This window comes from Sturnira hondurensis, unplaced genomic scaffold (assembly GCF_014824575.4).
Source record: "Sturnira hondurensis isolate 20B ecotype Veracruz unplaced genomic scaffold, ASM1482457v3 Scaffold0008640, whole genome shotgun sequence".
In the NCBI taxonomy this organism is placed as follows: Eukaryota; Metazoa; Chordata; class Mammalia; order Chiroptera; family Phyllostomidae; genus Sturnira; species Sturnira hondurensis.
In genome coordinates, this window is record NW_028081271.1 from 10239797 (window position 1) to 10266572 (window position 26776).

Here is a 26776-nt window from a genome sequence, read left to right on the forward strand (position 1 = left end):
TTTCAATATTGTTGTCACTCTTCAGGGCCCCTTCTAAATCCATCCTACTCCCTCCTGGTTTGCAAAATTTCTGTTGAGAAATCCACTTACAGCCTTCTGGAGTCTTCTGTATGCATTTCATTTGCTGCTTTTAAAAGTATCTTGATTTTTGACAGCTTTGTAATATTGTATCTGAATAAAAACCTCTTTAGGTTGAATCTGAGGAGTTAAAAGCTTCGTGAACGTAGATACCTGAATTGCTTCTAAATTTGGGAAGTGTTGTCATTATTTCTTTAAATGAGCTTTTTGCCTCTATTTCTTCTGAAATGTCCATAATTTTGCTTGATAGTTCCATAATCCATAGACTTTTAAAAATTTTATGACTATATAATGTGAAATAATTCATCTTTGAGTTCAGATTTTTCTGCTTGATCTAGTCTGTTGTTGACACTCTATTCTTTTTTTCATTCATTCATTGTATTCTTCTACTCCATAATTTTGGTTCAGTTCTTTATTTCTCTTTCTGTTGAACTTCTTATTTGTCCACGTATTGTTTTCCTGACTTCATTGAGTTGGCTATTTATGTTCTCTTGTACCTCTTTGAATTTCCTTAAAACAATTATTCTGATTGTCGGGCAATTTAAAATTCATTAGAAAAGAATTTTCTTTCACATCATGTTTCCTTGCTATTTTATATTCCCATGGAGTCTTGTTGCTGTTTTGCTTTCGAAGCTATATTTACATCCTCTATTCCCTATTGAGTGGCTTGGAGAAATACTTGAATTCATTAGCCCTGTTGGAGATTCTTAGGCTACCTCCTACTTTTTCTTCAGATGAACACGCTCTACACTTTGTTCTCTCCTGAACGTGGTATTAAGATTTCTTACCTTCTCTCAATCCAGCAAAGCCAGGCTGTCTGTTGGGAGCCTTACATTTTCTTCCCCAGGGCCATGCTCTGAAATGCATGTTTATGTGCCTCCTTCAAATGCTATAGTCAGGCCACATTTGTCCCTGGCTCACCAGCTCTCTAAAAAGAGGCAGTGGGCCAATGGGTGTCACATGAGTGAGGCATGTGGTGTGTTGGCAATTCCACGAGTTACAGTTGGGAAAACTGGTGAAGTGTCCCAGCAGCTGATGAGCAGGCCTGCTCTCCAAGTCTGTGGCTTGGTTAGTGAGACCTGTGTCCTTTTGATTTCTAAGTTATGTCCACTCAGCTTTCAGCCTCTCCCCACCCCTCAGCCTCACAGATCATTTGTGTTTGGGGTGAGGCAAGAAAAATGGGGCTTCTTTGGCAGTGTCCTGTACGATTTTGGAAGCTGGACACTCACTCACGCCTTCACTCTCACGTTGCCCCATGGGAGAAAATGTGGGATTGGGGTGTTTCTCATGGCCATGAACTATGCTGCACAGTGAGGGAGGTGACAAAGGCAAGTGACACCATTCTTCTCACCCTCTTCAAGGCAGTCAGTTTTGAATTTCAGCTTCAACAGCGTTCTGGAAGCTTTTTCTTCTTCTTGTTGGGGAATGTTGGTAGAAATGCCTATTCCACCATCTTGTTGGCATGATTCCCTCTTTATTTCTCCATGTGCCTTGGAGTTCTTGTCTAGGGTCCTTTCATTTCAGCTTGAATAACTTCCTTAGTGTCTATTGTAGGTAGGTTTACTAGCAACTCTGTCCTTATACTTTTGTTTGGGAGGGTCTTAATCTTCCCATTTCAAGGACAGTCTTGCCAGATACAGACTTCTTGGTTACTTGGTTACAGTTACTTAGCACTTTACAAACGCCTTCCCGCACAACGAAGCCAGTTACTGATCCCACTGAGGACTCCTTTACATGTCAAATTACTTCTCTCTGGCTGCTTTAAAGTGTTTATCTTACAACAGTTTCATTATAATTCATTTCCTTGTAGAGTTGTCCACGTTTACTTGGAGTTTGTTGAGCTTCTTGCATAGTAGATCCATGTCTTTTTTCAAATATAAAGTATTCGGACATTATTTTTCCAAATATCCTTTCTGTCCTTGTCTCTATCTCCTTCACTCTGGGAATTCCACACTATTACATATTAGTGTGCTTGTGGCATATGACATGTCTTAGGCTCTAGTTCATTCTTCTTCCTTTTCTTTTTTCTCCTCAGAGTACACCAGTTCAATCAACCTAGCTTCAAATTATCTGACTTATTCTTTTGCCTCTTCTGCTCTTGAGCACCTTTAGTGAAATTTTCATTTCTATGGTATTGTTCAACTTCAGAATTTGTATATGACTCCTTTATTTATAATTCCTATTTCTTTATTAATATCCTGTATTTGGTGAGAATTGTCTGTTTCCTTATTTGTCTATGGTTTCCTTCAGCTCTTTGAGTATATTAAATATGGTCAAACTATTTATTAAGTCCACTGTCTGCTTCCTGAGAACAGTTTCTGTTCATTTCTCTTTCCTGTGAATGGGTAACATTTTGTTTCTTTGAATTCCTCTTTGTATACTGCTCCTTTTTATATAAACTGGCCATTCTGAATATTGTGGCAACTTTGGAAATTAAATTCTCTCCAGAGTTAGTTTTTGTTGCTTGTTGTGGGTTGTGGTCACCTAGTGACTCTTCAACTCCTTGTAAAAACTATATTATTTGTCATGCATAATCTATAAAGTTTCTATATCATTATTTTAGCGGGCACCGAGTGGTCTGACAGAACTTTCCTTAAATGCCTGGATACAAAAAGAAAAAGAAAACAAAAGAAAACACTCTCTCAGTGTTTACTGATTGGCGTGGTGCGGAGCACTCCAACACTTATCCACAGTGTTTACAACACTGCCCTAGCCTTCACTTCCTGTGTGGGCTGGGTTTAAAGGTTGGCAAGGCGGTAAAAGCTTAGGGTCTTCTCAGGTCTTTCTGAGTGTGCACCCTGCCCTGGGTGTGTGGGCATGTCCTTCTAGATTCTGTAGAACATGTGGGAGCTCTCCAAAGCCCCTATTTCCCAAAGCATTTCGCTCCACAGCTTTCCTCCCAGGTCTTACTTAGTCGCCTGTCTGTCCCAACTGCTACCTTTTGCCCCAGGCAGCAGCGAGCTCTTTTATTTACCTTTCCATGCTCTAGAGAAACACCCCTCTGCACAGCCACTTCCCCATCCTCCCGAGTTAGGTGAGACAAAGGCAGGCCCCATGCATCAGTCCTACTGGGAGTCTCCAGGCAGGTCAGGGCAAACAGGATTCCAGGGGCGCAAGGTCCATCCGGCTCCCCCTAGAACTACACACTCACACCAGTAGTACAGACTGCCAGTTTCCAAAACCACTGCTGGCGAGGGAGGAGGGGATGGAAAAAGAGTTCGATAAAAGGCCATTAAGCTGTACTACGGGGTTTCAGTCACCTTTCTATGGCTGAAGCATTCACTCGGTTCCTGTAAACTTTGTACTATTTTCCAGACTTTCAACAAAATTTATTATAACAGTTTTGGCTAGGCTTCGCCCACTGCCTAGTGTTTGTATGGTGGGAGTGAGTCCCTATAGTTCCCCACTCCCCATATATTGACATATATGCCTAATTTACATATACCAACACTTACGTGAATGAGGCATTTTCCTATTATATTCTGAATGTGTGATGCTTTATTAAAACTGTATAAATACTTAGAACTCTCTAGTTACATGATAGAAACATCTGTATATTTCAGGTGTTTAAGGATTAATAAAAGGAGTATACAAAATTCCTATGTTAGATGCTCATGAATTAAATAAGATATTTTAGGGGCTAATATGCACATACTAGTATCCTGAGTGTGATTAGCTACTATGTTACCCTTTTCTTACTATTAGAAAAAATACTATAAGCTATATTATTGGTCTGACCAAGTACAGCTTCTTGTCAGAGAATGGAAAACACTGTTTTCATATTTTAAACTTAATGAGCTCTGTGGACTTGGAGTAATATTAAGTCTCAAAGAACTCATTCAAATGCTTTGTCCCTGGATGCTCTAGCTAATGTGTTCACCCCTATCACGAGTCCTTCTTAAAGCACAGTGTTTAACGTCACTGATTGCACAACAGTATGTCATGCCTTGATCAGAACCACCACTCTCTTCATGCAACTTAGGATGGTTCCCGTAACAGCAAGAAGTACTTGTCAATCTCTACCATGACAAAAATCTAATCTCTCCAAATTCCCATGCTTGCTCACAAGGGATATTACTTTACATGCAGAAGAAAATGACAGTCAACACACGACACTGCTGGGCTTACTCATGTGAACACCTCATGCGAGGAACAGTGTGCTCAGCAAACTGCAACATGTTATCGATCAGGTGTTAGTGTAAAATGAAACTCCTTTTGATGGACGTTTATATTAGGACTTTTCTCTCCAACTTAGTAGGAAAGTAATGTTTAAAAACTAAACATACAATCAGTTTTTAAGGAGTCTTTAAATAGTGAATCTGGTTGAAAGTGACTTTGGAGGATATACCATATCACATATAAATTAATTTTTCAATTTAAACTGTTTGGCAAAAGATGTCATACATCATGTATGGGATTTTGCACATTGCATTTTGAAACTGACTATATACATATAAGCCCATATTTGTTTTTGGAGTTTTGCCTACAGAACTTACCAATAACTAATCTGGAGGCAGTTTACTTCCCTCTGGAATCACTTCCCTAACGTAACTACCGACTATATAGAATCAATAGCTTTTTAAACTATAGAATTCTGAAAACATTGCTTTGATAGTGGCAGATATTTAATATTTGGAGGAAATTATATCATTTAGGCTACAAACTTTTTCTGAACATGGAATAGGGAAGTTCTTTTCCCTGGGTCACGGTGTCTGAGAACTGACTTTGTTCATGACTACACACTAGTAAGCCTTATAGGGAGAGCAAACGTGTTAATATCACTTGGTCAATTGCATACTAACTAGAAGATATGAACTTTGAGCTTTAAGAGGACAAACACGAGTAATTGTAATCGATAAATATATGCTTATTATTTGTAGGATTTGGTCCCAAACTCCAATGGCAATGTCTGTTCTGAATGAACTTTAGGACACGGGAAAAGACTCCATAGATTAAGATTTATGGGTCAAATGCTCCCTAAGGGAACAGGCATTAAACAAATGACTACGGTCGCTCATTGCTCTTCCATAAATGCCACTCCAATAGTAAATATTAATTTTTGAATAGGAACTAGGGGGAATAGTGATTTTTAACAATAGATCTGGAGATAGAGAAGTTTAACGTATTTCCGAATTCTCAGTAGCCTTCCCTGCTGGGCATCAGCATGTTTGGAGAGAGAGGTTCCACCCCGCCAGCACACACATTTCCCTGGGACGCAGCGCACTCTGCCGGGTGGGCCTCCAGTTTCCTCACCGAGCGTCACGGGTGCAGAGTAGTGGGTGCAGTGGGCGTGCGCTGGCCCCTCTCTGAGGACACAGCTGCCGAGGTTGTTCCTGGTCTAGTATTTGGATCCTAACGAAAATTAGGTAACAAAGCTTTAGGAGGAAAAACAAAAAGCTTACTGAACTGACTGTTTTCTTGTTCCATCTTCGGGCAGCACCACAGGAATGAAAACTCAGGTCTGAGAGTTAAAAAGCCTAGCTACGAGCTGTTTTTAAATTCTTTTTGGCGTTCAGCTTGTAAATACTTATATGTCAGACAAAATTTACATTTCTGGTCTAATTTAAAGCGTTACTGAAAAAAATAACATGTGCAAAGGTGCCCTATAAGCAGACACAGGATGTGCAAACATCATAACGGTCACGCCTATACTTGGTGTCAGAAGGCTTCATGGAGTCGTTCCCTCGTATCGCTAATGGCAAGCTGCTTCCACACCACACCAGGAGAAAACGGCCTTGGGGAGCTAGTTTTGTGGTGACAAGTCTGGGTTCCGGGCTGGCACTTCCAAAGCTGGAGAGGAATTAACTCCCAGTTCCAGGGCGCGGCTCCCGTCCTCTGATGCCTCTAGGGCACATTCGCTTAGTCACGTTTGCTTTAGATTTATAAACTGGGAAAGGTGTCCCTTTCCTTGGTGAGGCATCCAAGACGCAGGTACTGTCTATCCAGCATCCTGTCCTATACACCTTTCTGTAGTTGTCATTTATAAGAACAAAACATTATATGTGACCATACACACCCTTTACACTGAAACCGCAATAAATACAATTTCTGAGAACGTGACATAGTTTCATGCATATACATTATCTCTGTACAGCCCTATGATTTATTAACATACACTTCTTAGTTTTCCCTTACGAATGCAGTGGTTTTCTTTACTAGGAAGCGAACAGTTCTAAAGCAGGAATTGATACACTGTCATTTATTTCAATCCTACAGTACACACTGAATGATATGCTTGAAAACACATTGTTTCCTTTGTTCTTTCCTGTGATAACATTAAATTCCACCATCCATTTCTATAAATTAAATTACTAGGAAATCTCACACTTAAAAATTATACAAGAATAAGCTAGAATATCACAACCTACATGGGAACGAACTGAAGAATTCATAATATGTCATGAACACTTTATCTTCATGGTAAACTTTCACTGCATGGAAATCCCACTGGCTTCATTTAATTAAAAAGCTGAAAAAGAAAAAAATTATATATGTGCCAGTGAGAAAAACACAACATGCTGTTTTTTCCATTCTAAATTAGTATGTGTCAATATAACAAAAATGTCATAATTAAATTCATCTCATTAGAATATTCATATCAAGGTAATTTCTCTGAACTAGTTCCTGTAATGGGGTTAGGCTTGTGTTGAGTACAGGACAGGGTGGGAAAAGATGCTGATAAGAACTTGAACCTGTGGTGGCTGAGTCTGGATAAGGCACCTTTGTGAGCTGCTCTCCTCGCCGGCCAGACCAAGGGTTAAACCGGCATTTACGCTGGTAGTGTGGCAGAAATAAAAGGAAGGCATTACAATAAACACGTAAAGTAGGTAACTGCTGTGTCTTAAAGAAAATATTTTTTCTCATTTAATTTATAATTTACTTAATATAAACACTTGATCATTTGCATTAAATTAATAATTTCATTGAATAACCACAATGTATAAAAAAGTCATAATAAAGTTTCACCAGATTCTGATGAAACAACAGATACTTGTCCATACAGAAATAAAAGTAAAAGATTACTATTATTTTTCTTCTTGAACTTCCCCAAGCAAAGCTTTAATACAGAACAGAAATAGTTTTTGTTCGATACCTGTACCTTTCCGCTAATGTGGCAATTTAAGTCTTGACAACATAACTTTGTAGGACAATCAACAGACAAACCAACTTTCAACTAAATATTAAAACAAAAATGAAAGTAGTGGTTAATATGGTTGAAAAGCTATGTAGTTAGTAAACGTAATGTTTGGGTGTTTAAGTTCTAACACCCCAGGCCTACACTGCTGTGTCTTTCTGACCCTCAGCTTCCTCATTAGTGAAAGATGCTTATTTTGGATTCTCTCCCAAGTTCTTCCCAGTGGTAATATTTATCATCTTGGTGGTACTGTGCTAAAAGTAAATATATACTCGAAAGTATTTTATTATAAAATGTGATATATCTTTGTTATATATTTTGAATAAAGTACGCAGTGCAAACTAAAGTAACTGTGTACCTGTGTCTGAGAAATCATTAAAAGATGAAACCATGCGCTGAGATTCGGAAGCAACAAGACGCGGCTTCCAGGCAAGCCCTGACTGAAGGCCGGCAGGCGCAGCCAACCCCACGGGAAGACCGGCAGCGGACGGCACCAGAGCGTGAGGCCCCAGCCGCCGTTCAGTCCCCAAATCCTCAGCGACACTGACAGCAAAGCAGCTAGATCTGTGATGTGTAAGTGAACTTTTTTATGTCTTCAGTAATAAGCTGGCCCAGAAGATAAAGCTAACTAAAAAATAAGGGACAATGAAAACAAAACTTGATCATAAAATATTTTAACTGTAATTAGAATAGGAAAAACTATAACTTAAAGAAACTTGAGAATTTGTAGTTTTTTCTTTTAAAGGCCTGGTCCGATCATTTCAAAGCTATGGAGCAATAAAGATCACCTTTTATCATTGCTAAAAATATTACCAAGATAAAAGCAAAAATAGTAATATGACCCTTTATGATTTTATACTAACTTTTTTGGGTGCTAGAAAGCTTAAAAGGGTCTATGATTTTTACATGTTGCTACATTCAAAAAGTAAAAGGATCTTTTTATTTTCTTACTACTGAAATAGCCTAAACTGCTTAGTTGCCATGTTATTTGTTCATTCTAGGGGTCTTTCCATACTGAAATACTTAATTATTTTTTAAAAAGCTGCTACAAAATCTTTTGTTTATATTTTATTATGAAAAAACAAATACATATTTGGTCTTAAACTAAGACTAAAATAAAAAACCTTTTATTAATTGTCCTATAATATGATAAATCGAACAGAACACTTCTTACTCTTTTACATTTAAAATAACCTTTTTTCATAAAAAGAGGTATGAAACCTTCTTGACAAGTGTTTGTTCAAGACATTGGGAAGACTAGAATCACCAGTGTCAAAAATGTTTTGTTAAAATGTTGTTTAGCACAGTATGAACTATTATTCCCCAGGCAATGATTCAGTAGCTCCTGTTTGACTTTTATCTCCATTACAGGAATATTAAATGTCCAACGTGTGTTCCATTATGAAAGTTTTATCCTGACTCCATCACTCAAGAGAACAGTCTCTTGTTTCTGTCTGTCAGGGTCTGACACACATTCTTTTCATCCTTGCACATTTACTTGTCTAATAATTGTGATGTATAATCTAACAGTTCTCATAGATTTATGCTGCTAACAGTGTTTAGGTACTCTCTTTCTTAATGCGTATCAAAAACATAACAGTGCTTTTTTGTCATACTTAAAAACTGTCAAAAATACTGAAAACTGACTATATTCCTCTTCTCTGGAAAGTGCTCTGGAGCGTTGGTCTGTTTCATCAGAGAGAGAAGCTGCCGCTGTCAGCTTCTGTCTGGACTCCTCTCTGCCCTGTCCTGACCTCATTATCAGCTTCTGTCTGGCCTCCTCCCCACCCGCTGTCATGACCTCATTACAGTTCAGGACAGAGTGCAATGTGCAACCCTAACTGATGACTGGCGTATCATGAAGTGGGTATGTGCACGGTCAAGTTTGACTTGGGTGGCGATGTAAGATGTGCGCTACTTGGCAGGGGTAGTGGACTGTACACAGGGAGATTAGACAGCAGTCCCAAACCAGCCAAATATGCCCGACTCCCCCTTCTCCTGGCCTAAAAGGGCTGCAATTATTCCCTTCTGGTTTGCGTAGCTTAATTATTGCTCCCAGTACATCTGGAAGGCAGAGGGGCACTATGTATACAAAGAAGGAATGGAATGAGGGTCTCAAAACACGGCTCCTTTGTAAGTCTGGCTCTCTCCTAATTTCTCCCCACAAGAGCAAACACTCAGTGTTTAGATAAAAGTGTCACCCTTGATTTGCTGAGGAGTGCTATTCTGAAAGTTTGTTAGCAAGGTTGTTACTTGAAATTCAAAATAAAGTTTTTCTAGAGAACATTACTTAAAGTGATAGTTCTTTTCTCAAATTCGGATCCAAAACAGTTCTGATCAGTATTCAAGAGACTTACTGGGCATCTACTTGTAGAAAATCACTGTGCACAGAAGGGTGTTGCAAAAAATGGAGTGAATGACACTCACGGCCCTTAATGCCTCTGAGCCACAGGAGAGAATGGCGTGGGCACGATTCAGAATAACAGTGACATATGTGACATGATGGCATTAACAGGGGTTCAAACGCAAGCCAACAAAGCACAACTCTGACACTGAGAAAATGTAAAACGCGGACAGCAGCCTAGGCCGAAGGGGCTGAATGAAGAGAGGTACCAAGGTATGGGACCCATTGGGTGGTCCGTGTGGCTAGCCAGCAGTCAGCCACGGTCTGTGAAAGGCCAGAGACTGTTTTAAACTCTGTGAGCCATAGTCTGTAAAAACTACTTAACTACGCTGTTTTTGTGAGAAAGTAGCCAGAGACAGTACATACACAAATCTGCCTGTGCACCAATAAAACTTAGCTCATGGACACTGAATTGTATCTAATTTTCACATGTCACAAAATACTTTTTTCAACAATTTAAAATGGTCAAAACCATTCTTATAGTTTATGTGGCACTCGAGGGGCAGCAGGTGGATCGGCCCACACAGTGGTGGCTGACCCCGCAGGAAGCCAGGGGGCACCCTGAAGGCTGTGCCGTAAGAAGAGGCAGATGGAACCAAAGTTAAACAAAAACTAAGGGGACTTACACAAAGGTGTTACTACACGGCTAGTAAAGTCATACTGTAGAATCGTTGACAATGAAATACACTTGTGTTATGTGAAAGAAAAACCAGCTTATAAAATATGTATGGTATAATCCTTTCCTCAGTTCCAAATATAGACAAGCCTAACTGTTGACATCAATAATCTGGGTGTTGGGAATATGAAAACCTTATTTTCTTCATCTCGTTCATCTCGCTCACTGGAGACCCCATATTACATGAAAAAGCGTTTGTTCCTTTTCTCTTCCTGTAAAGAATCTGAAAAGGTACCAAACACTGGTCTACGTTTTACTTCTGTTTTTACGCATCTAGAATTACTTACTCTTTCTGTTCGCGCTGTGCTGCACACCAGATGGGCACAGTGCTCTCGAACGAATGAATTCTGTCCGACTGGGAGCTGGGTAAGTTCTCTACTGACATGCTCAGCTGGACAGAATTCTCCCATGTGCAATTTTAACTTCCTGTAGTGGCGACCTTAGGGCACTCTGTCACACAGAAATCATTTATATGGTTCAGGGTCGGCTGCTTGGCTTTTATTTTGGTATCCAGAAAAAGTGCAGAGGGGAGGAAAAACTTGACCGCTTTACACAGCACGGATAAGCTGCTAGCTGAGTTTTCACCCTGTCTCATCGCCTCGTCGTTAGTGGAACTCATTGTTCATTGTCCTTGGGATTGGTTAACTTGCTCTCCATGTTCAAAACTGGTCTAAGGGGATGCGAGGCTGTTAGCCAGACCTCTTTAGCCAAAAGCCCTGGGTCTGTTCTTTGTACTGGGTTACTAAACCCAGAGAAGGCTTCAGGTCAAAAGAAAAGGATCTAAAAAGAAAGGCCAAAAGGAATCCGGGGCTTTATTAGGAGTAGGGAGGGCTCCTTAGCAGCGAGACCTTTGTGTCACCCATAGTGGCACGAGGTAGCCGATGTCAAGTCCACCAGCTGCCAAAGCCACTTCTGCACAGTCTACACAGAGAGGGACACGGGGGGCTTTGATAACGTGATTACTGATAAGTGGGCATGGTCAGAAACGGGGAGGAAGAACAATGCAGTTAGCATGTGTGGGGTAAGGTGGAGAAGCAGGTGAAGACGAGAGCTCTGGAAGCTTCCCCACTCTCTGTGGGCTGCCATGTGGCGACTTCCTGCCAGAGTAAGAGACGCGCATTCCCGCGGGGGAAACGACCCTTCAGAGCTCACTCTGATGGACGTGCCTGCTCAGACTGCGCGTTCTGAGGTCTGAGGGGCTGAGAAGTGTGGGGCAGAAGTCGAACAAAACACTGGATTCGGAATTTTCTACAAAAATGACTTCGGCTTTATTTCTGAAATTATCAAACACTTATTTAAAATACTGGTACCCATTTAGAAAACTTGTATTTTGTTTTATTATCTTGGATGTTAAAATTTACATTGTTTGTTGTGGGGAAAGGAATTGGACTACAGCTTTCCTGGGCAGAACTGAATATATTCTGTCAATAGTTCTAGTGTGGCTTTCTTTCCTAAAGTAATAATAAAATAGAGAAGTAACCAAATGGAATTCTATTTTATTTGGAGTGAAGGGCATATGCATGTATACAAATGTTACTGTTTAAAAAAATATACTGCTTTTGCCAAATGGTTAATTCCAAGTGTCCAAGTCTGCAGCTGGAATTTTTATCTGAGGAATTATACCTGTAGCAGCTTAAGTACTAAACACCGTGAGACTGGAATTTGAGATCTCACAAGTACACGTTATTCTGCATTTGTAAACCTAATTTGCTGTGACTTGTACTCATGAGATAAAAATGGCCATCTGAAAGATGAGGAAAACTGAGGCTCAGAGAAGATTAAAAGACTTGCCTGAGGTTATTAGTTTTCAAGTGCCATGGTCCAAATCCTATCTTCTCACTCAGAGTCCAGATCACTTTCCAAACACCATAATGAAATACAACATGGAAACAATGGTCCTTAAGAGTCAACTTCCACACGCACGTTATCATTATAAGAGTTAGCAGTGCATTCTTTACCCAGATACTACAGGGGGGAGACAGCGCTGCCTTCAGGTTGCTCCTGCTTCAGGCTAAACCTCAGCATGAGAAGGGCGATCCCAGGGACACCCTCATCCGGGAGGTGTAGTGTGGGTTGACCACACACTGTCTCTGTATCCTCCAAAACAAAACTACACTCTGCCTGGGAACAGGGGCCAGGTCTCACATCTCCGGTTATAATCTACGCGGAACACACTTCAGGCACTCTCTGAGTTTACAGTCTCCGAGCAAATGAGTTAGTTTCCTTACCTCAATCCTTAAACACAGAGTAACCGCTCTGCTCAGCCCATTAGTTAAAAGCAAAGATAGTCATGTTAGTATAAAAGTATAATGATACTACCTGTAAGGATAGCCGTGGTACTTGGAACGAAATATTGAAAGTAGAAAACTGAAGAAGAATACCACCAGGCCTAATCCCACCAGGCAAATTACTAGAAAGAGACAGAAAATACTGTTAGTATCTAGATACATGCAACCCAAACAAATGTCCATATTTTAGAAATGCATTAAATCAATTACAGTATACTTACATTTAATAGTTCATGACACATACAGGTAGAGCAAATCAGATAATCCAAAATACAATATATTCGTTATTTTCCAAATTCCTCTCATTTAACAGTGACATGTAAGACCTTCTGTACTTCCCTAACCTATCTTCTCCTGTAATATTTTCCCCATGTGTTTGCCCTTTTTCCTGCCAAAATCGGTTACTTTACAAAAAAAGGTATTTTCCCTATGACCCTGAGAGGAGGAGTTTCATCAAAGGATAAAATAATTAACCTGCTTAAAAACGTAACGCTGTGTTTAAGACGTGGTGGGTTGTATGTCTTGGACTATCACTGGAAAAGGGAGCATCATGAGTAAAACGTGGACCTAACGAGGTTTGAAGGTCACTGGGAAAGTACAGTCACACCTCGGCACTTGTTGGCTTTCAGAACTGGTCAAACCCGGTCCTCGTGACATGCATTGTCGCTTGCTTGTCACTCCTTGGAACTAATTACCCCAGAGCCCATGGCACGTGGTGACCCCGACAAGTACAAAGCCATGAGGTATCTTCCTTGCAGGACGGTGCGGGACTCATACAAGCCTAGCAAGTGTAGTGAGTCCCCAGCAAGTGCGGAGTGTTGAACATTTTTTTCTCATCAAAATGGGACGAGTACAGGGATTGAGGAGTTCTGAAGCGAACTCCATGGTATGACTGTATTCCAGTGTACAAACACATGAGAAAACTTCTCCTGAGTCAGTCTTTGAATGCACACCCGATTTTTATGGCACAGAGGACATAGCATTTGACGACAAAATCTCTAAGACTCCCCCGCAGAAGTTTCCTTATCACCCACTAGGGTGGATGTTACTACAGAGACGGAGCCTCGGTAGAGATGGGCCCCAGCACCCCTGACAAGGGTGCAGAGTGGCTCTCCTTATGCTCCACAGAAAATCACCCAATTCCATTTTGGAACAAATACAGTTCTCTTTATTTGCACAGATCTAAGAAATAGAAGAAAGTAAAAAACACAGTGACCCTCCTCAAACCAGAACATTTCTTTAGAAGTTCATGTTTATGAAGGACTTTTATATTTCCCATTTGATTTAAATGAATCTGAAGTCTAAAACAAAACAACAAAAATACCAACACAAAGACTTACTCCGTCTTTTTCCAACATCTCCTTTGGACGTCGCTGCTTCATTTAGAAGAACCATCCCCATGGTGATGGCGGCATCTGCAGTGATTGTCAAGGATGCAGTAGAAATGCATATGAAATCTATCAATTTTTCTGGACCCAAACATAATGTATTCTGTCCCAGAATAGTTAAATTAAAATGCACACTGAGGTAAATACAGTATATCCTCTTCATACTGCTTTTATGCTTTGCAGTATAGTTTGAAATCTGGAGACGGGATGCCCGCCTTTGCTTTCTTTCCTTAGGACTGCTTTGGCAATACTTGGGACCTTCTGTGGCTCTGTATGGAATTTGGGGATTTCTTTTTCTTTCTGTAAGAAACGTATTTGGTGTATTTTGATGGTATTCACACCAAATCTGTAGATGGCTTTTGGAAGCATAGCATTTTAACACTATTATTTCCTCCAATCCATGAATTAGGGATGTCTTTCCATTTGTTTGTGTTGCTTTCAATTTCTTTCAGTGAACTCGTAGTTTTTGTTGTACAAATCTTTCACTTTCTTGGTTAAATTTATCCCTAAGCTTTTTGTTTCTTGATGCTATTGTGAATGGGGCAATTAACTTTTCTCGTTCTCAGCTATTTTATCAGTAGCGTATAGACATGCAGCTGATTACGCATCCTGCATCACTGCTGAAATCCTTATTGGTTCCGAGTTTGTTGGTTGAGTCTTTGAGATTTTCTACATAGAAGGTATCAACTGCAAACTGTAACATATTTACTTCCTCCTTTCCAATTTGGATGCCTTTACATTTCTTCGTCTTGCCTAATGGCTTTAGCTAGGACTTCCAGTATTAAATACTGGGTAAGAGTGGTGAGAATGGACATCCTTGTCTTTGTTCCTGATATTAGAGGAAAATGTTTCAATTTTTCTACATTGTTAGCTGTGCATTTCTCATATATGGCCTTTACTATGTTAAAGTATGTTCTGACTATAGCCAGTCTGCTAAGGTTTTTATCATGAAAGGATATTGTATTTTTGTGAAATCTTTTTCTGCACCTGCTAATGTAAAAGTGACTATATTTCATTTTATTAATGTTATTTATTACATTTACTGATTTTCATGGGTTGAAAAATGCTTGCATCTTAGGGATGAATCTTGCTTGGTCATTGGGTGTAATTCTTTTTATGTGTTCTTGGATTTGGTTCACTAATATTTTCTTGAGAATTTCTGGTAGTGTCCCTATATGATTTTGGTAGCAGGGTAATGCTGACCTCATAAAATGAGTTTAAAAGTGTTCACTACTCCTCAGAATTTTGGAAAAATTACAGGAGCACTGGCATTAACTCTTCTTTAAAGGTTTAGTAGAATTTTCCGGTAAAGCTATCTAATGCCAGGATTTCCTGTGTTGGTAGGTTTTTGATTACAGATTCAAGATCTTTACTCATCATCAGTCTGTTCAGATTTTTTATTTCTTCTTGGCAGGTGTGTGTTTCTAGCAATGTATCAATTTCTTCTAGGTTATATAATTTGTTGGCATATATAATTGTTCACAGAAGTGTCTTACGATCCTATGTATTTCTGTAATGTCAGTTGAGTCTTTTTTGCTTGTTAATCTAGCTGAAGGTTTGTCAATTTTATTTATTATGTATTTTTAGAAACTAACTCTTAGGTTTTGGCCAGTATTGCTCAGTTGGTTAGAGCATCATCCCTTAAACTAAGGGTTGCAGGTTCAATTTCTGGTTGGGGCACACACCTAGGCTGAGGGTTTGGTCCCACCTGGGAAGTGTACAAGAGGTAACCAACTGATGTTTCTCTCCTGCTCTCTCTGTCCCTTCTACTTTCTTTAAAAATCAGTAAGTACGTCCTTGGGTGAGGTTAAAAAAGAAAGTTTATTTAATTTCAATCTTCTTTAATTTACAAAGCTTTTTTAAAGGGTGGTTCAATAACAACCTTTTCTTGTTGATTTTCTGTCTGGAGGACCTATCCATTGCCGATGGCGGTGTAGTGAAGTCCCTCACTATTAGGGCATTGCCTGTTTCTCCCAGTACATCAGTTAGCATTTGCTTAAGATACTCAATACGACAATGCTGGGAATGCATGTACTGTTTTATCTTCTTGCTGTATTGAAACCTTTCTCACTATATAGCTACTTTCTTTGTGTCATTACCATTTTTGGCTTGAACTCTATCTTGTCTGATCTAAGTATAGTACCCCAGCTTTCTTCTGGTTTTTACTTGCTTGGAATATTCTCATCTTCTCATGTTTATCTTCAGAGGTGGAACGAATCTCTTGCAGGCAGCATATAGTTGGATCCTATGTTTTTATCCATCTGGTTACTCTGTGCGCCTTTTGATTGTTAAATTAGTCCATTTACATTTAATATGATAATTGGTATGTAAGGAAGTGTCCACTGCCTATTATCTTCTTCCAGTGATTATTGTGTATCTCCAGTGTTTCTTTTCCCCATTTCTATTCTCTTCTGTAAATTTGTGGTTTTCCATGGTGATTTGTTGAGTCTTCCTTTTTATTTTTTTATGTTTCCTATGTTTTTGCTTGTGATTTTTGTGAGGCTTACATGCATCATCTCAGATGGAGATGCTGTCAGCAGAAAAAGACTATCTTATCTTCATTCTTTTATAAAGATTCCATCCTTTTACTCCTTCCCTTTCATATTTTTGACATCAGAAAATACCTCTTTTCTATTTGTGAATTCCTTAACAAATTGCTTTTATTATTTTAATGCTCTTTACTTTTAACCTTTATGCAAGTGGTTAATACACGTACAGTTTTCTAATTCTAGTCATCAAATATCTGAGTTTTGTGTACTTCCATTTTGTGTGTGTGCTTGTCACTAATTAGCATCTTTTCATTTCAGCTTGAAGGAATCTCATGCATTTCTTGTAAGTCGGGTCTAGTGGTGGTTAACTCCTTCAGCTTTTGTCTGGGAGAGACTTTATTTCTCCACATCTAAAGCGTAACTTTGCTGGAAAAAATATTCTTGGATGACAATTTTTATCTTGCAATAATATGAATATGTCATTCAACTCTCTCCTAACCTATAGAGTTTCTGCTGAGAAATCCAATGATTGCCAAATGTGAGTTTCTTTGAAGGTTACTTTATTTTCCCTGGCGGCCTTTATGGTTTTTTTAATCCTTGATTTTTGACAGTTTCACTATAACATCTCTTGGGGAAGGTCTTTATGCATGGGTCATTTCTTTTAGCTTTGCAGACTTGCATGTCTAGTTCCTTCCCCATGTCTGGGATGCAAACTGAGGTCCTATCCACCTACTTTCTGATACACAGGTGCCTGCATCTCCTAGGGGGCCTGCTGTACTGCACAGAGGTACTTCTGTTTGGTAAAGCATGTCTAGCTGGTTGTAAATCAAGGGGAGAGAAAAAAAGAAATGACTCACAGTGCAATGATAATGAGGTCATTTGTTATCTTTTCATTTTAACGTGGCAAAGTTGTGAAGTCTTTTCACTTATGAATTTTGGTTATTTCTCACTGATGAAATTAAGTCATACCCCTGAGTCTTAAGAACACTGTCGTCTAATACCATTGAAGTTGTCATTTTCTACTCAGAACACTAGCTTTCCATCTCGTTTACAGTAAAAACTAAAGACCTCAAAATGGCCTCAAGGCCATACATGATTTGCATCCTGACCCGATGCCTATCCTCCCAGACCCTGTTTGCTCTTATTCTTGTCCTTGGGCTTCCAACAAGACAGCCCCTCTGCCCTGCACCATGGACTTGCTATTCCTCTGCTTGGTGCGATCTTCCCCCAGCGAAGAGTGTAAGAGAGTGAATGTATGGTGAATAAACTGTAATTTTTCTGAGCCTTGTTCTGTTGTTCTAAGGTCGTTAATGCCTATATCCCCCTTCCCCCCAACAAATCCCCTGGTCTCGTTTGTGAATAATTTTGCATATTTGTATTAACATTATAGCAATACATATTTCAACTACTGTACAGACTCCACACTTTCTCTGCTGATCCTGCCATCTTCTTATTGCTTAAAAAGTTAAAATACTGATGTGACCCCACATACGACAGAAGCTCCTGGTTGTGTAAATTACACACAATACCCTGAGGCACTGGGCATTCTACTGAACTAATAACAAACCCATTTGCTTTACGTTGTAATTCATTCTCAATTGCACATGATGTTAAGTTCACTGTTGCTCCTAGGAAGAGAATCACAATTGTCAATTTAAAGATAAATGAGAACAGATGTTGAAAAAAAGTATTAGCCCCTTTATAGAAGATTTAACAGGATCTAAATCTAAAATTATCTTCAATTTGCATCTATTGTTAATTTTCTATGGTTTTCCGTGGATATAACACATTAAAAGAAACATTTTTCTCTATCATAGATTGAAAATAAATGCAGAATCAAACACTTTCATAATAAATGGAAAACATGTTTTCTCAAGTGAAAAGCAAATGTGATCTTCATAAGAATATGTATTAAAATATCTTGTATCGCTAGTATAACCTTTGTACTTTTATTTCCAACCGATACTTATCCATGTCCTCTTCCTTTGATTTCAGAACTTTAAGCATGTGGGGAATTATGGGATGGGCCAGAGTTTTATAGTTTGTGGTAAAGCCAACCCAGTAACTTATGTGTCCTCTATCCTCTGGCACATACAGACCATATTTTGGTGAATTCAGATAAGGCTCAAATCTCTTAGCAAGGCTCAGGTAGGTTTTCATTATCTGGCCAAAGTAACTTCTCATCCATCTCCTCTTCCCAGTTTGTGACTGTTCTCCCCCATTTCATGTTTTTTTTTAACCTGTTGTACCTCCTACTGGAATATTCTCCCTTACTTGCTCTCCGACAGGGATTTTGCTACTGTATCAAAACGCAGCAGAAAAGTCAGCTCAGCTACTCTAGACACCCAGGTGCTCTTTCCTTCCTTGCTGCTTCCCAGCACTGGTTTTCCCACCTGTCACACTGCACTATAATTATTTTTCTATCAGTCTACTTTCTCATAAATAGCAAATATCTTACTGAGTGAAAAGTAAAATTTTATTGGGAGAACATAAAGGATTATATTAAGTTCTTCTTGGTTCACACATTCTGCATTAAAATGTAATAATGTTTCTTATCCTTTTTATTTATATACCATATTTTGCTGTTTACAATGTGCAGCCATATTTTTGGCCCAAACTTTTAGGAAAACAACCTTTTGCTTTAATTTTTTAATTCAATTTTATTTATTTATATTTAGATACATTTTTTGTATTATAAAGGAATTTTAGCATTTATTTTTGAACATATTATGGTACAAGAAATTTAATGTAGCAAATAATTAGAAAACACAAGAAAAGATACAAGGTATTTCAGCTACTACCCATGAGTAATATGCACCCTCATTTGTCCCTAAAAAATTTGGGCAAAAAAGTGTGCATTATACACAGCAAAATAGAGCAGTTTTCTCTCATCGACCACGTAGGATTGTTCCCTAACCCCGAGTAGGACACTGAGAAAATAAAACACTATTAGTAGGAAAATCACATTCTTGGTAAATATAAAGCTGCAACCTATGACACCAAGCAACTCCATCTGTGCTTCTTTAGGTTTTTCCCAACAAAATTTTGTATACAGCAATTGCATCTAATCTGGCTTACTAAATTTGAAGGGAAAAAAAGGTAGAAATGGTCTCCATTCTACCTCCAAACAAAAAGTAATCATCTGGAATTTATAATTTTTTGCATAAGGGAAAATATATACATAAATTACAAAAAAATACAGTGAGTTAAAAAAAGACTGCCAAAGAAAAGTAAAATCAGACATTATTATATAATGGCTTCTTTTTACCTTTTACTCATAAATTTAGTAAGTCGACAATTTAAAAAAATTTTTCCCATTAATATCTATAAAATAAAGCAACAAGAAATAAAGCAAAAATAACTACTGGTAACATAAAGAGAATAGGGACTTTAAATTATTTTATGTATTACTGTCAAAGCCCTATATAGAAGATTTCATGTTTATAAAATTTCTTTGTATCCTAAATCTCAGCTTCATGTCAATAAGCCATGAAATGAAACCTTAGAGAATTCCTGCCATCCCGTGAAGCTTTCATTCCTTTCACGAGGTACTCCTGATGTGTTTAACCGACTAGCTGCTTTGAGTAACACACGCTGCTAAAATGCTACATCATAGATTGACATAGGATAGAAAAAGGAAAAAATATATGAATAAATAGGAGCTAAAAAGTTACCTGCAATAAATACTTTGTTTCTTACTATGGTACTTTAACACAAATGTATTTTGCTTCATAAATACATTTATGTAATTAAAAGATAAAGTAAGAATAAACATGACCTTGCCATATTTTTTAACACGGAGATGTTCTTATAAAGATATCTGCAAATATCTCATTTTTTCACCTATTTAAGTTGGAACACAGAAATCTTGTAGTTACTGATGATAATCACATTTGAGAATGCTTATTCAAATACAGGTGTTTCCAAATCCAATCTATAAGCCAAAGTAAAACAAGAACTAATACTCATCATAATAGCTTCTTAATTTTGAAGCCATAAAGGGTATGGATAATTAAAGGCAAGCAAGATATGGGCTACGGATACGTATAATTCCAAGTATGCAGTAAGTTTGTGTGGTCAAGTGTGGAAGGAACAAAAATGTTGAGAACTGACAGGGAAAAACTCAGTGGTTTCAGAGACACTGCAATTAAAATGGAATCTTTTAATTAAGTCTCTTCTGAAGCTTCACGTCCAAGGTCAAAACTTCACACAATCACACAAACATTAGTGTTTCTCCAAAATACAATTGTTTGTATAAAAAGTAACTTCATTCTAAGAATATTCAGAGTTTGTTTTTAATTAGAACAATGATAATGCAATGATAATGAATTTTGGTTATTTCTCACTGATGAAATTAAGTCATACCCCTGAGTCTTAAGAACACTGTCGTCTAATACCATTGAAGTTGTCATTTTCTACTCAGAACACTAGCTTTCCATCTCGTTTACAGTAAAAACTAAAGACCTCAAAATGGAAAAACTCAGGGAACTTTTAATTAGACACTTGAACCTTATCTCCGTCCTAACCTGCTATCTTCCTCTTGGCCTGTCTACCTCCAAACCATAAATTGTACTGTATTGACTGATTCAAAACAATAGTTGATATGTTCCAAAAGAGATTTCCAACTATCCTACACTCTTCTGACTGATCCTAATATTTAAGGCAGCCAGCACTAAAATAGTGTTTTCCGTCTTGATTATTAGTAACAAAGAACACTTTCTTCTCCCCACTAAGATCCTATGGAGAAAACCACACAAACTTCACGATTAAACTCTAGCCAGAGATAATCAATGCAGTGAAAACACTGTAATTTGGAATTTGATAGTCAGTAAAGAAAAAAGAAAATTGTAGTCTGTTTATGATTCAGAATAAAAACAAAAATTATAATGGAAAATAATTAGCATGGGAATTAGAAAATTTCACATAGCAAATTTAAAATTGCCTGTATTTTACAAGTCCTGGTATTTATTACCAGGGAAAAATAACTTGGCAGCCGCCGGCTTTGTGTTGTCGGAGGGTCAAAGGATACTCAGCACCAGGATGATGTGCGACTCGGCCACGAACTGAGCCTGGCTGCTCCCGTGGATGTAGCTCTATGAACACAAGACGAAGAAGCAAGCGTTACAGGCTGGGGAGGAGAGGTTTGGTGTTGTTAGAATGTTTTGCAGTTTTCTGTCATGAAGATAATGGAAAAATCTATTAAACTCCATTTATAGTTCTTTTGGATAAAATAATTAGTTAACTAGAAATAACATGAAAATGTTGGTGGCTGATATCGCTTTAAACTGTAGGAAGCAACTTAATATCACAATAAATTTACATCTTGTTAAAAAGTTAACCACAAACACAAATAATGCAATGATTTTTCCAGAGTTACTGCAAAATGATCGCATACGGTACAGATTAGAGCAAGTAAGTATACTAAGTCTTTGTCCATTAAAACAAGTAAAAAAAATGACCTATCAAATGAATTTTTAAATAAGGAGATAGCTTTATAAATACATTCATTTACTTAGAGCATTTTCATTGATTTTAAATATATAATTATTAAAACTGGTTTAGCTCATTGAGAAATGCATAGTTTTCCATATCTTATAAGACCCATATTAGTTGGTGCCACATTATAGGAAATCTGACGTAAACCTTCATCTAGGATGTTCTGCTTCTAAAAATCTGACTTACACAGTATTTCAGCTGTTAATCCCTCATGAAAATTAGTTGCTTTGCAAGTGCTTTAAATAAAAGTCCTTTTCCATGTTTTCTGTTCGTTAAAAAATTCTGCAGAAAAAATAACTATGATATAAGATCAATAACCTCATTATCACATATGAAGAATAACTGTGTTAGTGAGAAAGAAAGAACCACTTTGGTCTTCTTTAAATTTTCCTGTGTTTTTACTTTTGGCAATACATATGCATGAAAGCTTTACTGGAGACAGTTTTTAACTAAGAGATAATTATTCCTTCTTGGCCTGAACCCTAAATACGTCACCAAATGTCTCAGATATTCAATATCCCCTCACTTATAAAATTGTGGGGTAGAAGTACATGATTCCTATCTCTTTCAAGTATACAAAGTCTTCTTGTTTAATCATTAATTCTATCTTGATATTTTCATATAAAAGCTGTTCTTCATACACTAATCTAAACTTTGCTTTCATGTCAAATTTCTCATTAATTTCATAGTGCAGCTGCCTCATCTAAAGGTGTATTTAGACGTGTTCTGTAAGCACAGCTTCAGGCAAACTGGATACAAACTATTTCTGGTCCACTCACATTATGACTTCTGAGGAATCTTATCCTATGTTTTCTTCTGACTCTATCTACTTAAATGTCCCTATATGAAGAAAGTACAGCTTTGAAAATCATAGAGCTAATTGTTTAAGGCTCTTAACATTAGGAAAGAATGACAATGTAGCAAAACAAATATCCATACTGTTAAGTTATGCTGGACATCAATTCAAGTTTGGTTAAAAACTAAGACCCTCCAAACTAGGAAATGAAGGTTTTATTTTAATAATTGTAACAGCAAGGATAATAAGCAAATAGAACCATACCAAGTACTGATAATAAACCTGTCCATCACTCATTTTGCATAAGACTCTTAAAAGTTTTACATACAATATCTCATTGCATGTAATATCACTCATTTACATGCAGTATCACTCAAACTTTTTTACATGCAATGAGAGGTAGGCATTTTTTATTACGGCCATTTTATAGATAAGGTACCTGAGGTTTAGGAGAAGTAGAGGAACTGGCCCAAGTTTTCATACGTAGTACACACACGTGCTGGGAATTGAATGAAGTCTCTGACTTTGGATCCTAAGCTCTTATGCAATCTATTACCTTGTTATTTACTGGATATTTGACTGGATGGTGTACATATACTAGCTACCCCACTGTGCTGCTTAACAACCATACAAACTAGTTATTATCATGTCATCTTCCAAATAAGTAAACTGGGTTTTAAAAGAATCAATTTGCACCCTGGCTGGTGTAGCTCAGTGGACTGAGCGTGGGCCTTCGAACCACAGGATCGCGGTTCGATTCCCAGTCAGGGCACATGCCTGGGTTGCAGGCCAGTTCGAGCAGAGGACTCATGAGAGGCAACCATACATTGACATTTCTCTCCTTCCCTTCCTCTCTAAAAATAAATAAAATCTTTGAAAGAATCAATTTGCGTAAGATTGCACAACCGGTAGTTGGTGGAATTAGGACTGAAACTTGAGTCTAATGACCTCCAAGGTTCATGCCTTTTGCACCGTACATTAATAACATCAAAAGAAAAGAAGGAAATCAAGTGAAACACTTTATAAAAGCTTTATCTGGCAACCACTTAATTAAACGATGACAGCCTTTTCAACAAATGGTGTTGGGAGAACTGGACAGCTACATGCAAAAAAATGAAACTTGAGCACCAACTTACACCATACACCAAAATAAATTCAAGGTGGATAAAAGACTTGAAAATCTCAGATATTCCACGCAGCAATATTTTTACTGATACGTCCCCTAGAGCAAGGGTTATAAAGGAAAGAATAAACAAATGGGATCTCATCAAAATTAAGAGCTTCTGCATGGCTAAGGAAAACAGTATCAAGATAAAAAGAGAAGCAACTGTTTGGGAAAACATATTTGCCAATGATACCTCAGATAAGGGTTTAATCTCCAAAATATACAAAGAACTCACTCGACTCCACTCAAAGAAGACAAGCAACCCAATCAAAAAATGGGCAGAGGACTTGAACAGACATTTCTCCAAGGAGGACATACAGAGGATCCAGAGACACACGAAAAGATGCTCGATATCACTAGCTATCAGAGATGCAAATTAAAACCACAATGAGATATCACTTAACACCAGTCAGATTGGCCATCATAAACAAAGAAACAAACAACAAGTGCTGGAGAGGTTGTGGGGAAAAGGGGACTCTAGTTCACTGTTGGTGGGATTGCAGACTGGTACAACCACTATGGAAAACAGTATGGAATTTTCTAAGAAAACTAAAAATGAATGTGCCTTTTGACCCAGCAATTCCACTCTTGGGAGTATATCCTAAGAACCCTGAAACACCAATCCAAAAGAACCTATGCACCCCGATGTTCATAGCAGCACAATTTACTATAGCCAAGAGTTGGAAGCAACCTAGATGCCCATCGGTAAATGACTGGATCAAAAAACTATGGTACATTTACACAATGGAAATCTATGCTGCAGAAAGGAAGAAGGAACTACTACCCTTTGCAACATCATGGATGGAACTGGAAAGCATTATGCTGAGCGAAATAAGCCAGGCGGTGAAAGACAAATATCATATGATCTCACCGTTAACAGGAATCTAAACAAACCAAACAAGCAAGCAAAATACGACCAATGACACTCAAATATGGAACAGGCTGTCAGGGCCCAGTGGGGAGAGTGGAGAGAATCATAGGGGAAAAGGGAATGGACTCACATGAACAAGTATAAAAGACACATGGACAATAACTAAGGGGTGGGGGGTGGAAAGGGGAGGGAGGTGGGGAGCATGGGGTGGGGGGCGGGCAGGGTTGGGAATATAAGACAGAAAACTGTACTTGAACAAGAATTAAATAAAAATTATATTTTAAAAAAAACGATGAGCATGAAAGTAATTAAAGTCGGTATTTGTATCACCGACTGAAATGTCCGAACATAACAATACTGGGTATTACAACGAGACTTACATAGACTAGAAGGCAGTTTGCCTGTGTTAGGATCACAGATTTAGAGAAGCAGGAACTTTCTAGGTGAGTGGTTTTGAAATGCTCTTCAGTAACAGACTCTTGTCCGGGCAAAGCCTGCTCAGCAGACCTCCACACTTGAACTTCTGTGGCCAAACCTCCACCTTACTGGACTTGGTCTGATAAATCGGCTGCACGTGATCGCTCCCTCCTGTCTTTGTAATACTTCCTCCCCCTGACTTGTAAGATGTCACTCCAGATTCACCTACTTTACTGGCTCCTCTTCATCAGGCCCCTTGGCTGATCCCTTTCATTGTCCAAACTGTGAATTCCGGAGTAACTCAGAGCTGCAGAGACTTAAGCCCCTTCTCTATATTCAACCTTCCCAGCCGTTCCCACCCAGTCCCATGACTTTAATGATCATTTCTGCACTGATGATTCCTACCTTTCGATCTCCAGCCTGGTCCCTCAGGCTTGCATCTGGCCCGCACATATCCATCCCACTTGGTAATCTAACAGTCTTCTTCATAATTAGATTCCACAAGGACATGTAAAGCTAAAATGGTCAAAACAAACTTTGGATATGCACTGCCCTCTCCATCCAGCCCCCTGCCTTTCCATCTCGTTTCCAGTTTTTTAGGCCAAAACCTTGAAATTATTCTTTTCTCTTTCCTTCCTCCCTTTCCATACAGCCAATCATTGATAAAACATGGATAACTCTATTTTCAGAATCCATTCCAAATTCAACCACTTGTGACCACTTCCAGGAAGCACTGGCAGAGAATCTCGAGGGCTGGAATACGATTTACCCCATAGATTTACCCCAGGCCCAGCAGTCACGTCTTCCCTGCTTGATGGCAACGAACTCCTTTGTTCTCCCTGCCTCTGCGCTATGGTCCAACTGTCAGATCAATCCTGCTAAAACGAACCAGATTCTGTCATTATGCTATCAGAACCCTTCAACCCTTTCTCAAATGTGTGAAGAAAATACATCATCAAACCTCTTTTCTGCTTCCAGTCACCAAGACAGAGAACCTACATATCTCCAACTAATTTAAAAACGCAGCTAGGCTAAAAAAAATTCACAGTTGGTCCTTAAAGACTTATCATCTCACTACAACAAATCTCTAACACTTGCGCCTTATTTCTTGTACACACGAGGCAGTACAGAGTAAAAGGCTTACAGACATCCTGATTCTACCACCTGCTGTGATATCACGGACAAATTTCTTAATGTCAATGACCTCATCTTTAATAGGAATAGGAAGACATCCTCAAAGTGCTGTTCTAAAACTCAAAGTCATGTTAAGTAATTAGCACGGTACCTGGTTTTCTCACTAGTAATTAAGAAACACCCAAGGATAAATCATTTTAAAGTCTCTATTTCAAAGAAACTGTTTGTATGTTCTAACCACTAGAATAACATACTTAAATGCCATTCAGAAATTCATTTTATTTTAACAGGTAAATTTAGCGTGTTACACCGGTAATTTGTAAAGATGGTATGTAGGGAACTGTACTAACATTTGGCTTTTGTACATATTCTTTAGTTATCAAAATCACCTTAAGACCAGATACACAAAAGATTTCACAGCTCACTTAAGTAGAATTCA

The 26776-nt window shown here is 38.4% G+C and overlaps 1 protein-coding gene across 2 annotated transcripts in view; it reads right to left on the minus strand.

Annotated features, from left to right (window-relative positions):
- Window positions 1-352: 352 nt before the first annotated feature.
- Window positions 353-26776, minus strand: part of TUSC3 (tumor suppressor candidate 3) — a 117046-nt gene continuing 90622 nt past the window's right edge. Inside the window, exons 7-10 of one of the 2 annotated variants that reach the window (XM_037055277.1) lie at window positions 21488-21551; window positions 13922-13996; window positions 12613-12703; window positions 353-6547 (exon numbers count right to left, since the gene is read on the minus strand). In XM_037055277.1, coding sequence (XP_036911172.1) covers window positions 6532-6547; window positions 12613-12703; window positions 13922-13996; window positions 21488-21551 — 246 coding nt within the window. In that variant the 3' untranslated portion in view covers window positions 353-6531. Of the gene's footprint in view, window positions 6548-12044; window positions 12149-12612; window positions 12704-13921; window positions 13997-21487; window positions 21552-26776 lie in introns of those variants that run through there. The other variant, XM_037055276.1, reaches the window with a different exon arrangement.